Consider the following 13,866-nt stretch of genomic DNA (forward strand, 5'->3'; position numbering starts at 1 on the left):
TGCTGAACAGTGTTTGAACAGTGCCAAGGCCTCAGCAGTTTCTCACTCTGCCCCCACAGTGGATAGACTGGGGGGTACACAAGAAGCTGGGAAAAGACACAACCAGGCAGATAACCTGAACTAATCAAAGAGATATTCCAGGTCAAATAATGTCATGCTCAGCAACAGAAAGGGACAGGAGGGGTTTAGCCATCCTTAGCTCAGGAACTGGATGGGTATCAGTCTATCCTTGGAGGTGGGGAGTGATTGCTTTTGCATTACTTTTGTTTTATTTCTCTCTTTTCTTCCATTCCTTCACTTATTTAACAATTTTTACCTCAATCAAAAAGTTTTCTTCCTTTTCTCTTTCTCTGTTCCACTGGGAGTTGGGGACAGGTGAGTGCTTAGCTGCCTATTGGGGTTAACCCATAACTGGACAATTCCTAAGTCACACCAATTTTTTTGAGAAATCTGCAAATCTTCTGCTTTGAATCAAGGCAAACTGAAAGGCTGGTCAGGCATACATGTTTACATAAGGGATGTAGGAGTGAAGTAATAATATTCACAATAGCAATTCTCATGTAGAAGATTAATGAGATCTGATAGGTGAAAGGCCAAGGCTGCAATCTAACTCTTTGCTTGTGGGTGCAGGAAATACCTTATATATGCCCTATTCTCTGCAGCACATCTGTTTCTTAGAAGCTGGTACCTGAGGGTTTGATTGACATTGCTCTTTTTATTCAATATTCTAGATTAGTAACAGTACCTAGCTGTTAAAGAGGGTAGCAATATACTGCACTGTGCAGGTGTGACTTATTTGGCAATTCTGGCATGCTTATAATGCAGGAATTCACTGGAAGACTTTACAAACCACACAAGGTTAGCAGCAGCTAGGGGCACTGCCAAGAAACACTCCATCCTGCAGTAGCACCAGTTATGATGGAAGTGAGTAACCCCTGCACCCTGAGTTACCACGTAGCTCTCAACTCCCAAGGTGACAATGGTCACTATGCTGCAGCTGCTGCAATCTTTCACTTGAAGAGAAAAAAATAGAAAAACTCTAAGAAATCCAAGGTGTCAGTGCCAGCATTCTGTCTAGCTATAAGCATTTAAATTACACTTTCTCCATGGAAGGAGGTTTCCGTTTCCCTATAATCTCCCATTAATGAATATTTTTTCTCTTCCTCTTTCACCTGTCCTGTGTATACACACATCAAAGAGCTGCATTTCAGCTCAGTGATGGATTATGTGAGGGCTGCTCATTGACAGATACATGTTTCTAAGGGACCAGTTTCATTTTCAGAAACAATTCACATTTCCAGGGGGTCTATATGCAGAGCGGAATTATGTGCATGAGTCTAACATATAAGAGCACCACTGCTCTTTAGTGCTTTACACATTGGCCCTTGGATTTTTTCAGGGTTTAAATTTCCAGAAGAATTTGGTGCTACATATGGAAAGCTTTACTGCTCTACCGCCCTCTCAAACTTCCAACCCTCAGGTCCTCAGGTTTCCTGTACCATTAAGAAAGGTATGCAGGCACATAGAATGGGTCTCAGAGCAATCAATGTGCCCTGTGCTCTAAGTACAGTACAGAAAAGCTTCTGCATGAGCAAAATACGGCCTAAGACTTGCCTCTTTCAAGATCATATGCAGTTAAATTAGAATATTCAAAGCATCAGGTGCTTTTGGCAATGTTACAGCTGAATCCACAAATTGATTTCTACTTGTATGGTGCATTAAGCCCTTTCTGAATATGAAGCATCATATGAATTAAATATGCTTTTATGTGCACAAAGAAGGTGGTAGGAGACTCTTTAAGCAGAGGTTTCTCAGTTTTCTCACTGCTGTGGACAAATTCCTTTGTACTTTATTAAGTAGGTCCTATGCAGTGTCCTGTTGTGCCAGCTCCCTGAACTACTCAGGGGTGTGTGGGAGGGACCTTCTGAGGATGAACACCTCCTCAGGTGTGGGCTCTGTACACTGAACCATGTGGTGCTAATATTGGTCCTATACTAGGACTTGCCTTTACCCATCAATCCATGACTATTATTTGAGTGATCATGCCAAATCTTGTTCCAGGAATGTTTCATCATACAGTTATCTAACAAACTCCTACCATAACACCCCATAAAGTAAGTTATATCCTTTCTTCCTTCCTTGTATTTTACAGTAACCACCTTGACTGACAGCTCCTACCAAACACCCCCTATCCAAGCACTTTGAGCTACTTCACATAAGTGACCTCCATCTTTCTGTGCTTCTAACTTCCTACTGTTTGTCATTTTCACTTGTCAGATTTTGTCTGAAGTTGATTGTCAACTGCATAATGCTGTATTTTTATGTACTCTATGAAATGCTAGTAACAGTACCAGAACTCAGAAATAGCCTATTTATAGAATACTTATCAGCACAGCATTTAAAATCTTAAGCTCTATAGATTACTTTAGTCTCATATGTATAAACCCCAGTAATATTGAAACACCTACTATGATAGGTAAATTGGTTATAAGTCCTTGCAAAACACATGCATGGAAGACCAATCTCTGATCAGATGACTGTACAAAATTTAAGAGTGAAATGAAACCATATGAATATTTCTTTATTTTTGTTTCACGAATCAAAGTCTTTTTCTCTGGGACAAACTATATATCAACATGTTTAATATTGCCTTTCTATAAAATTATTTTAAAATTTAAATTTTTAGAAAATAATAGTCAGTTACGCCAACGTGTCAATATTCTTCTATTCAGAATTTTGTATATATCTATTTCCCCTCCCAAAACACCACTAGTATTTTTGCAGTACTTTCTGTAGGTTTTAGGTGCTAAATTAACAGCTGAAGAAAATGAATTTCCTTCTTTCATCTCATGTAAGAGCAGCAATAAATGTGTAAGTCTCCTACATCCTTCAGAGACCGAGTTGACTAACCCTGTCTTGAACGGACCACTCCAGTACTGGGGAATGTAATCTCTAAGCTCATTCAATATTAAGAGTTTCCTTGTGACCTGTCTACCAGGAATTTTGCTGATAATACCAATTTATTTCACTTAAGACAATGATTAGTCAACAGTCAGGGAAAAATTTCAATCACTGCAATGTGGTTTGAATTGAACTTTTTTGACTTTTGACCCTTGCTGAGAGTTACACAGGGTACAAAAATACTCAGAATGGTACCGCCAAGTAAAAAAGAAAAAAAAGCAGCAAGGAACTGGACATTTTTGTTTATGGATGCAGTGCAGAAAAACTACCAGCAAGGAAACAGAGTTCAGAACAAGGTTTACAAGGGATTTTAAAAACGTTATGGGAGAAAAAATATTTTAAAGTTATGAACAAATCCTTGGCAATGTCCTTTATAAAATGTTTCTCAGTATTCAAGTGGGCAAGATAAAGCTGCACAGGTTGATCAAACTAATACAACCAGTATTTGTGAAATGAATAATCCAGAGGCTTGCTGACCTTGGCAGCTTTACAGAAGCAATATTTACATAAGAATGAAGTGTTCTTAGATTATTTCTCCCAATATATTCAGTTTTAAACATACTTTTACTTCACCATTGTAAAGAGCCTTGAAATCCTCAAGTGAAAAGCTCTGTGTCCAGTTATGAGAATTAGGTATGAAAAGATATGTATCTCTTTGTCCCAGCTATCACTTTTCTTGAACGTACGTATTTACTGCTGACAATGCAAAGTAAATCCTGTTGTCCTTATGCAAGATAGTTAAGCTCCTCTGGACAGCAGCCACATTACCAGTTTTTTGAATATAGGCCACTCTCTTGCTTTTAACATGAAATTAGAGCAGTCATTTCCTAGGAGGGTGGGGAGAAAGTAGCAAAAAAATACTGAAGCCTGACACAAGGATGCTAACTCCCACACTTACAGGGACTGTGCAAGCCTGCTTAGTCCAAGTTTGCAGAATTAGGGCTTGATGTGATTTGAATTAGCTACAAGAAAAACAGAAGCTGCTGGCACAGGGGGAGAAAGGATGCCACAGCATTCATAATGGCAACATTCACAAAAATAGGTTGATCATCACCTGAGGCACTAAGCAAGCCAAAGACCTCTGGGGTAGGTAGTATTTAAGAGTCCCCAAAACCTCTCCTTAGCCTTTATATAACGAAAAGGGAACCAATATACAGAAAGTCAGACACAGAGCACATGGTCTGAGTTTCACAGGATTTTTTTGAAGGTAAACATTTATTTAATATCATTGCCATAAAGGACTTCAAGGCTTCAAGATGAAAATCAAACTGTTCTTAACACTGACATATCGGTGCATATCTCATGCAATGATTCAGCATTTCCACTCTGATGACATCCATGTTACAAGATAAATGTTATAAAAGCTACCTCATATACAAGGTGGCATAAACCATTTACATTCCCTATTCTCACCAAGTGTGATCTAAAATTACTGGCAAACTAGAATGGAGAGTGGATCCAGTTTATCTAATATTAACTATTTATAAGAACTATCAATATGTATTACAAAAACCAACAATTATTAAAAAAATTTATTTAAAAGTTTTAAAGTCATTCATCTATATATGGTCATTCTTTGTTTTTCACAGAGGGAATATTGTTAGCTAAATTAAAGGCTAGAAATTAAATGTGGAGAGATACAGTACATGTCTCTATTCTTAACTGTTTTTTCCTGTCGCTACTTCTTTTTCATTCCTTTCAACCTCCTTGAGGCAGGCTTGATTTTTTTGCTATTTCCCTAAACACTGAGAGCTCTCTATCTGAGGCAACAGGCAACAGGTTTTTTTACCACTGGCTCTGAGGTAACACCAGTCAAAAAGTGCTCTTTTGAGACAAAACAATCCACGTGTTTTCAACAACTGCTTCTCCACACGCTATGAAGTACCCAAACCCTTACATTCCTTGCACCACAGATCATCTGAAGGTGAGTCTGCTGCTCTACACTAGATCTAAGCTTTTAGCAAGGGAATTGCCTCTCCCTCCAGCAATCCTAGGCAGAGTAGAACTGGCAGTTTTATGCTTTTCTCTAGCAAGAATTTTATCTTAAACATTCATATGCATTATTCCCTCCACAGGAAGGGAGCCTAGTTCTGTAGGAAGCCTAGTAATGTGCTCCATGGGAGGAGGTGACACAGAGATGACAACAGCAAGAAGTGTCTGGCTGGTTCATGGCCAGGTATCAGTAAGCACCATCCTGACTAGAATGTTTAGTCTTTTAACGACATGTAGACAACATATCTGCCCATTCCTGAAAAGTATATAAAAAATATTTTTGCTGCCTCCCTACCATACTCACAAGAATAGCATTTTTAAAGAAAAAGCAAATACATATGGATGCCATGAATGAAATCCAGATTGACCTTTTTGCACCAACAGAATCCACATTATTAAATGAGAAGCAGGATTTCACTCAGTATCTTTTGACACTGCTCTCATCAGCAACATAATTGTGACTTTATGAGGTAAAATATTATTCCAATAAAATATTCAGAATGCAGTCGTCAAAATGCAAAAAAAAATTACATTATGATTCATTAAAATGATGTTAAGTAAAAACAGTAGCATCTTATACAGCAAGTTGTTTACTCATTGAAGATTTCCACTGCATTCACGAGTGGCAAACGTACATACACACATTCCCACACAGTAAACTGTGTGTGTTCAAATGCATAAGTAAAACTTGCTGGAGTCTTCAAAAATGACCATCTGCTACATGCACCACATTTTGGTATCTCTGTATAGATGCTCTAGGTAGGTACCATCATTTCAATATTCAGTTCTTTATCCATTAACCTGGCCAGACCATTTGGACACCTTAATGAATCTATTAATGAATATCAATCCTCTAATCAGCACATGAAATCTCATAGGTACTCACCCTGCAAACTGGGCACTGCCAGTGACTACTGCTGTCTCTAAGCCTGAACTCATCAGACAAACACTTGGAATGATACACACGAAAACACAGGTCACATATCAACACCTCTCCAGGCAAATGGCATTCAAAACAATACCAGTCATGATTTTCTGTTTCCCAGTCCTACAAAAAATACAAAATATTTTGGTATGACATTCTGTCAAAATCTGCAGGAACTAAGAACAAAATTGATATGTCTTGAAATCCAGCAGCAATTAGACATTATAAACATTTTAAGAAGTGTATAATGTTTAAAAAACAGGGGAAAACCTATATGCTTAAAGATCTTATCAATTTAATACACACTAACTCCAATAGAATATGAATGTCAAGTTTTAGTTTTTTTCAAGTGTCTGATTAGTAGCAATTTCAAATATGAGCTCTGTCCACAATGAAAAGTGGTTTTGTTTTCTACCTTTGTGTAAAACACTTGTTGACCTCTCCGTATGAGACTGCAAACAAGAGTTTGTGCACCTCAACAGACCATACCTATTTCCTTGGACTACTTTCCTTGGTTTGATTGTTACAGTATATTTTCAACTGTAATTTTCTGAAGGGCAATCCCTTCCAGTCTTTATTCTCTTAAAACTGTCAACTTTTCAGCATCAAAGTGTTGAGTTACAAGAAATAAATGAAATCATGAACCAATTACTGCAAGAAACGTTTCTGCTAAGCAATCTCAATGCAATTCAAAAAATAGAAAATGTTTCACTTGCTGTGCTCAATAGCACTAGGCTCATTCCTGAAATGCTCTACAGAAGACAAAGGATATGGTTCTGCTGATGCACAGATGTCTTTAATATATTCTTCCTTGAAAATTCACCCCTAACGGCCAAATTCTGACCTTTGAAACATGTGCACAAGCTTTGCTGAAATAAATGAGAGCAACATGCATATAATTTGGAGGCAGAATTTTGCTCTAGGAATCTATAGTTCTAAAACCAAGCAGAATTGCCAGTGGCCACTGTTAAATGTTTATGTTTGTTATCTGAAATGCCACAATTTTCTCTATGCTTAGAAGACAAAATAGCTGTCATATCTCAGATAAAACTCCCAATGCCTTTTCATGTCAAATGTCACTTTTCAATGGGTTCAGATCTCTGAAAAAATCACTCCTATTCTGCAATAAATTATCTTGATAAAAATCTGATCAAGCCAGTTTTAATGTTATGTTGTAAAGGTGGAGTTAGCAATTCCCGCTGACTGCTGGAACTGGCATTTGTTCGATTGTCATTTTTCTGTGCCTGGGAACTACAGTCATTTCATTTAAGTCCTCGTGTGAAAGGTCTCCTCCAGCGGAGCAGCATAACAAGTGCTACACAGAAGTGGCACTTCCAGTCCCTTGCACTGAAGAACAGCTGTGTTTGTATCTAATCCATCTGACCAGAGCCCCCACGAACAGAAGAGATTTAGGGACAGCCTCAACCCAGACTGCCTACATTGAATTTTATATACCATGAATGTTGGTAGCAAGTTAAGGGTGGAAAAAACATCCCTAACAACCTTTAACCAGTGATTTTTGAACTCAGAACTTTGCGCTCCTTTGTTGTGCAGATTAACAGTGTAACTTGACCTTTTATCATTTCTTCTCATTTAATGCAGTCTCTCCATTTAATTTTATTTGGCCAATTCTGTAAATCTCAGGATGGCATAATAATACCACCACATATGGCTATAAAGAACACAGTCTTGTTTTACCAAATCTTTCCCCTTCCAAATTCCAGTGGCAGTGTACTTTGGGAGCCCTTTCTTCAGGATATTTTAGAAACAACTAAAGATACTGCATTGTTGGTGCACTTGATTTGCCTGCAGACTGAGAAAAATCAGGATAAAGTATTGCTTTGTATTTCTTTCATATTCACTGTAATACATATCTTCTTTATGAAACAAACAAAAAAAATCAGGTGGCAGTAAAGGGCCAATTAAGCAAGGAAAAGAATCGGTTTTGATTAAAGATCTATTCAGATAAAAATCAAACTGAGAAGACCTTAAGAGGTCCTAGAGTTTCACCACAGAATCACATTCCAGGATTCTTAATTTTTATTCGTACTAGTTACATATTTGCATCTCCCAGATATTCCATTGTTAAGAAATATGCTGGCAAAGAGATGTGGAATGTCATAAACATACGGAAATATACTTGCTGGCAAGAAAAATCATACGCTCAAGCCAGAAACCATGACGTTAAATAAAACACCAGAAGAAGCTTCCTTCAGTATTCACACTGTAAAATTTTGAAAACATCGTTATTTCTAAATACAAACACCCAGGTTTTTCACAGAAAAGAGTTTTAGTTTAATGCAGTATATTTAGTGCATAAGTATATATAAGACATTCATTTGTGCATATATGTGAAACGCTAATAAAAACCAATAAAAAAAGGTACATAACCCTTGTGGACAACTGCCCTATTGACTTCAATAGCAAGGTCAGAGGCATTCATTTTCCTCCAACAGAAAATCTTGGTTATTGCTTCTCTCAGTTTAGATAAAGGAGGGAAATGTGCTCCCAACACATTTTTTTTCTTTTTCTGTGCGGGAAATCGAATTTATTTAAATATCTCAAGCTCTGACTGTCAGTGTTTGGGGTAGGACAGGTCAAAACTCCGCCAGCTGCAGACACGGTTAATAAGTGTGCAATTACCGCACCCACCACCAGGTGTCACCAGCCGCTCCCAAAAACCACCGATCCAAGGGCGACCGTGGTGACAGGGAATTGTGGCATGTGAGCGACCACCGCCAGCCCCGGGAGAGCCATCCAGCTACATACATACAGGATGTACACTAAACTCGGGGTTGGGAGTGACATGGATGATGGTGGTGGCTAATATAGTAAACTAAGCTACCCTAATGGAAGACAGAAAACGTAATAGAAAATATGACAGAATTCAAAACCACATAGTGCAAAAATTGTTCACCTTGTTTTTTGCTGCTGTCTGGGAAAAAGGCTGCATACCGTAGGCCTTTCAAAATAAAAACAAAACAAACTTTGTATCTATACTGTAAGCCATCTGATTATCAGGATATACATAAGGCTAGAAAGAATTCATGCACAGTGACCAGGAAATCAATCTGTTAGTTCTAACTTCTGGTTCCATACATTTCCTCCTGCATTTCTGGAATGCTACCTAACACTTTCACCACATTTTACTTCTTTAAATTATCCCATGTACTTATATCATTAAAAGAACCCAACACCCATCATTTTCCCCATATACATACCCACCACCAGGCCAACTTAAAAATCATCAGGAATATTAATGATTGTTAATTAATGCACTCTCTTAGATACATAAACCTTCTCTGTGCATCTAAAAAAGATCCTTCTAAGAAAATTTTCTGCATAGGGAGTGGCCCTGCCAAAATCACAGCAACACCTTCTTTGCTGCGTTAAATGTTAAGCTATCAATTTATCAATAAAACTCACAGTCCTTATTTGTGTATAAAAGGTGATACATTTTCCCAGGGCCATGTAGACTGAAGGAAGGATCTCCGCCACAGGGACTCAGTTTGCCAATATCCTTATTTCCTGACGCAGGGCAGGGAAAGCCTCCTGGGTCACTGTGCTGGCAGGAGAAGGGAATCCTCCACCAGCAGCGCTGGCTGCCCAAGTTCAGCAGTTCAGCGGCACCCAGTGACTGGCCACAGCCCTCAAGAGGCAGCGGTTTGGCAGCAAAGCTGCACAGCTCAGATCCAACAGGAGGCCTTCCCCCTTCCTTTTACTCAGCTGCCTGCTGCATTCATAGATCTATGCACCAGCAGGGCAGCAAATGTTGGTTTGGAGGGCTGTATTTAATACCCAAAGAGCTACCTGTGCTCTGTTAAGCAGAGTGGGATCTTATAATGATATGGGCCACATTTGGTCACTTGTTCTTTATATTCAAATCAGTCAAACATTATATCACAAAGGTCACTTTGCACTGACATAAATAGTTGAGATTTCTTAGTAACATAAGTGAAACACTGCAACAATTTCAAAAATACAGATTAATTTATGAGCAGCACATAAGCTTACTTTTTGTGATTTGTCTTAAGTAGGTTGTCTTAAAGCAAATACATACATTTATTCTGGAAGTACAGAAAGATAACATGGGACAAAAAATATCAGGCTATCCAGAACATTTGACAATTTAAATACAGATAAACTCAACAGAAAGGAATGAATCATCATGTCGTAGCCTTTACTGTAAAATAAAATATATAGTTGTTGTCAAGGAAAGAATAATTTTAGTGCACAAAGAAAATGTCCATTATAATGCAAATGTACATGGAAAAGAAATGCTTACTCATTAGTAATGGAGATTTACTTAGTTGTAATTGAAATAGGGAATCTGTATGTTGGAGAATGTGACATCCTGCTGCACAATTAGCATACCATTAAGTAGGAGATGTGAAGCACATACTGACAGTAAAATTAACAATAACTCAGAGGTCACAATTGTAACTATTAGGTCACTTCCACACCTTAGCAAGTCCATAATTATTGTAAAGGAAAAAAAAAGAGAGATGTAAAAACAAGTAATAAACTTTTATTTTCATATAAATTATATGTAGGCATTGCAGATGAAAAGAGTAAAACCTCCTTTCTTAGGCTTTGTCTAAAAGGACCACTTTGCCCTTTTATAATGAATATTTCATTAACATAGCTCATTTCTTACCTGTTAATCTGTTTTCTCCAAGTCCCTTAATGGTAGCCCAGATACTCGGTATTAAGTCACTCTACTATCAGGTGGAGAGAGCAAAAGGGAGGGGGAAAAAAGCAAAACTCTATTCATGAAACTCCCCTTTCTGGGGATTTGCTGGTTTCACACTGTTGAACTAGATTTCCCAAACAATCCAAACTATGGATATCCTTTGGACCCAACCACCAGGCTAAAAAAAGAAAAGGGTCACATAGATGGGAAAAACAGTTATAAGTCAGTTATCTTTTTGGTGCATCGTGTTTATTTATGAATAGTATACATACTTCTGTTGTCCTAAATTCAATATGATGCAAAAGAAGGGGAGCATTTTCCATGGAGCTCATGGTTCCCAGCATTTCCTCTGTGGCACTTGTCCCATAGCACTCTTTGAGCTTTTTGTTCCCAGGTGTTCTGCTTCAAGCGCTTCTCCCAGAGTTTCTTTGCTGCTGTGGTGTTTCTCTACACCTCTCACCTACACTCATGCACACACAGCTCCTCCCAGGTCCCTGGATTTTCATTCAGACCCCCCTGTGCACAAATTCATGGTCAGCCCTGCACAGTGTCTGTGCTTTAACAGTCCCTAGAGCTCCAACTGCCCAGTGGATAAAGAATTTAGAACAGTTTTTCACATTTAGTCTAAAGGGAGAATATTAGCACATTATGGTAGATTTCACCCACTTTGTACCGTAACAACACTGTCACAGTGGTGGAATCTAGAATGGTAACAAGGTCCATGCCAGCAGAAATTAGTCATTTACAAAATATAAATTATTTAAAAATAGTGGTATTTGCATGCTACATTTATTTCAAGACATTTTCAAATCAAGCCCATAACTTTAGTGTAATCTTTTCCTGACTATTCCATAACCCTTTCGAAAACTGAAAAGAATGTCAATAAATGAGTTCCTACTATTTCTCAGATTCCCATTTCTTTAACGTCTAATGAGATAGGTTACGCCCAGTTTAAAGATATAATTTCTGAGGCAAATGTTCTGGATTCTGGTATTTTAGGATTTGGAAACAGCCATAAGGAATGCTTCCTTCTCCTCTCCTCACCTCTGTCAGTTTTGAACATCAGAGTCCTTTATATTTTCTTATCTTCAGCTTAGAAATAAGCTTTTAAAATACGGGGTTCTGCCATTAAGTTTTCTTTGTTGGCTTTCAGTAACTCTTCACTGGAACCCAACAAAGTCGACTACTAGTCCATATCAAGTAGACAGATACATTGAAATAATTGCCTCTCACAAAAATTATGCATTACTTTTTTCATATCTTTGATTTTGCTTTAGGTTTTACAACATGCATCCATCATCAGCTGCTGTTGGGGAGTAATTACTATCTTCTGCACTTAATCCTTCATATTTCAAACTTTCTGCTGTAAATTTAAAGCCTTTATTATAATAACAAGTGGTGGTACTGCATTCTAGCATAGATGTTTCTACCATATCATTACTCTTCCCTGGTATCTGTGTCCTCTCCTTAAGAGGTCTCAGAGTATGCTGCAGGAACCCGTGTCCCCATTCACATTAAACAAAGCAGCATTTTCTGTCTAAACACATTTTCCATTCTTAATCAGTCAGTTCCTTTCTTGTCTTTTTCAGGCAGCATCTGCTCCCACCAAAGCTTTCTCAATAAGCTATACTAAAGGTAACTGTGAAAACCTTGCAGTGCATTTTGCACTCTTTATGACTCACAAATATAAAAACCACTGTGGGGATGCACTACCTATAGGACTTCTGTCCTCCAGTACAAAACCTGAAGGAAATGCTTCTTATTTGTACATTTTCTGTAAATAGCTACTGCCCACTTCATTTGTCTGTTCACCAGTACTTCTCTCAAAGTGTAAATATCAGAATCTGTGCCCCATACAAAAGGGAGTCTGAAACAGGCTCAGACAAGAGCAGTTGATAACAGCCCTTAAGAACCGTGGAAACTCTCAACCATGCTCAGCTTTGAAAGGTCTCCCCTTGCTCATCTATCCTGCAATACTGTTGCAATCCTTGCAATGCTGTTCACCTGCCAAGTAACTGCTCTGTAATAAGAGGAGTTTCACAAAATGTGGCTGATTATCTGCAGAGCTGCATAGATTTGGGCATTACTTCTTTTCAGAGAAATCATGTGCACGTGGTATGTGCACACTGGCCTCTCGTTGGGTACAGTAGATAGTAAGAAATCTCCAGTTTATCAGGGATCTCTGGCAGATGTGCTGGTTTTCACTCAGACACCAGCATGCACCAAACACTACCTGGGTCGAACGAATACAGTGTGTCACGGAACACTATTCCCAGGATCTTTTCAAACGCGGTGGGGACACTGTGTATGTTATTCCCCTGAGGCCTTGGCCTGCTGTGAGGACAGTCTTCCTACTGTCCTTTGGGTCAGACTTTTCTTCAGGCCACATCCCTGGCTCCATCTATTGCTTAGCAAGCATGAATCCTCCTGTAAACCTGCTTTCAGCAGCCTACTGAATCTGCTTTTATCTTTTCATCAAAACGATGATGAAAAGGTTAGGTTCCAAACTGAGGAAGGTGTGATTAATTCCTTGATGGCTCAGAGGACATACTCCATCTTTGCAGCAGGTAAATAGTGAGTTAGCTGTTTAATAAAGTACTTCCCTTTCATCATAGCTGTAAAGAATCCATAGTTGATCAGGGCGATTGCTTCCCAATGATAAAAATTTCTTAGATCATCATATGTTTTACATTTGATGCTGGAGTACTGCATTGGATTAAATTCAGCATCAAAATAAGCTTATTTTCTCCCCTGCCATTTCCCTATGTCTGTGTGTTTACCAGACACATTTCTTCCTGTTTTGCATGTATTTTTTTCCTACTGCTTTTCTCATCAAAAGTGCTCACCAAATAAACAAGCATCCATCTCTCCTTCAAAGCCAAAAAGACTTCAGCAGCCAGAATCCCTTTATGAAAATTGTTTCACTTTATCTTCTCCTTCTTTTTCTAGAAAACTACCACAGCAGGTAGCTACAATGATGTGTACTTTTACAGACAGGGTAATTTACCCATTGTAGATCAGTTGCCTTTATAGATCTTTTCCTTTGATGACCTGGGCTTTATCTTTAAAATGGATAACCATAAACTGACTCTGCAGGACAGTTTGTATGTCTTCATTACTCATATTTTATCAATCAAAAAAAAATCCAAAGCAATTATGAATTCATATGTCCTCACAACTACCTAGGCATCTTGTTTAATTTTAAGTACATGTATGTATGTATGTATGTATGTATTTATTTTTTTTATTTACTTGACCAAAATTTTCAGCATCTCAGCAATTAACTGAGATTTCT

The 13,866-nt window shown here is 38.2% G+C and overlaps 1 protein-coding gene across 3 annotated transcripts in view; it reads right to left on the reverse strand.

Annotated features, from left to right (window-relative positions):
• The window catches only part of ZMYND11 (zinc finger MYND-type containing 11), a 105,726-nt gene that overhangs the window by 22,180 nt on the left and 69,680 nt on the right, over window positions 1–13,866 (reverse strand). The window contains exons 4-5 of one of the 3 annotated variants that reach the window (XM_018075500.2): window positions 8,796–8,840; window positions 5,840–6,001 (exon numbers count right to left, since the gene is read on the reverse strand). The exons of 1 other annotated variant lie outside the window; for it this stretch is intronic. In XM_018075500.2, coding sequence (XP_017930989.1) covers window positions 5,840–6,001; window positions 8,796–8,840 — 207 coding nt within the window. The remainder of the gene's footprint in view (window positions 1–5,839; window positions 6,002–8,795; window positions 8,841–13,866) is intronic. One more of the 3 variants, XM_008922474.3, reaches the window with a different exon arrangement.

This window comes from Manacus vitellinus, unplaced genomic scaffold (assembly GCF_001715985.3).
Source record: "Manacus vitellinus isolate BGI_N305 unplaced genomic scaffold, ASM171598v3 scaffold_3_pilon, whole genome shotgun sequence".
NCBI lineage: Eukaryota > Metazoa > Chordata > Aves > Passeriformes > Pipridae > Manacus > Manacus vitellinus.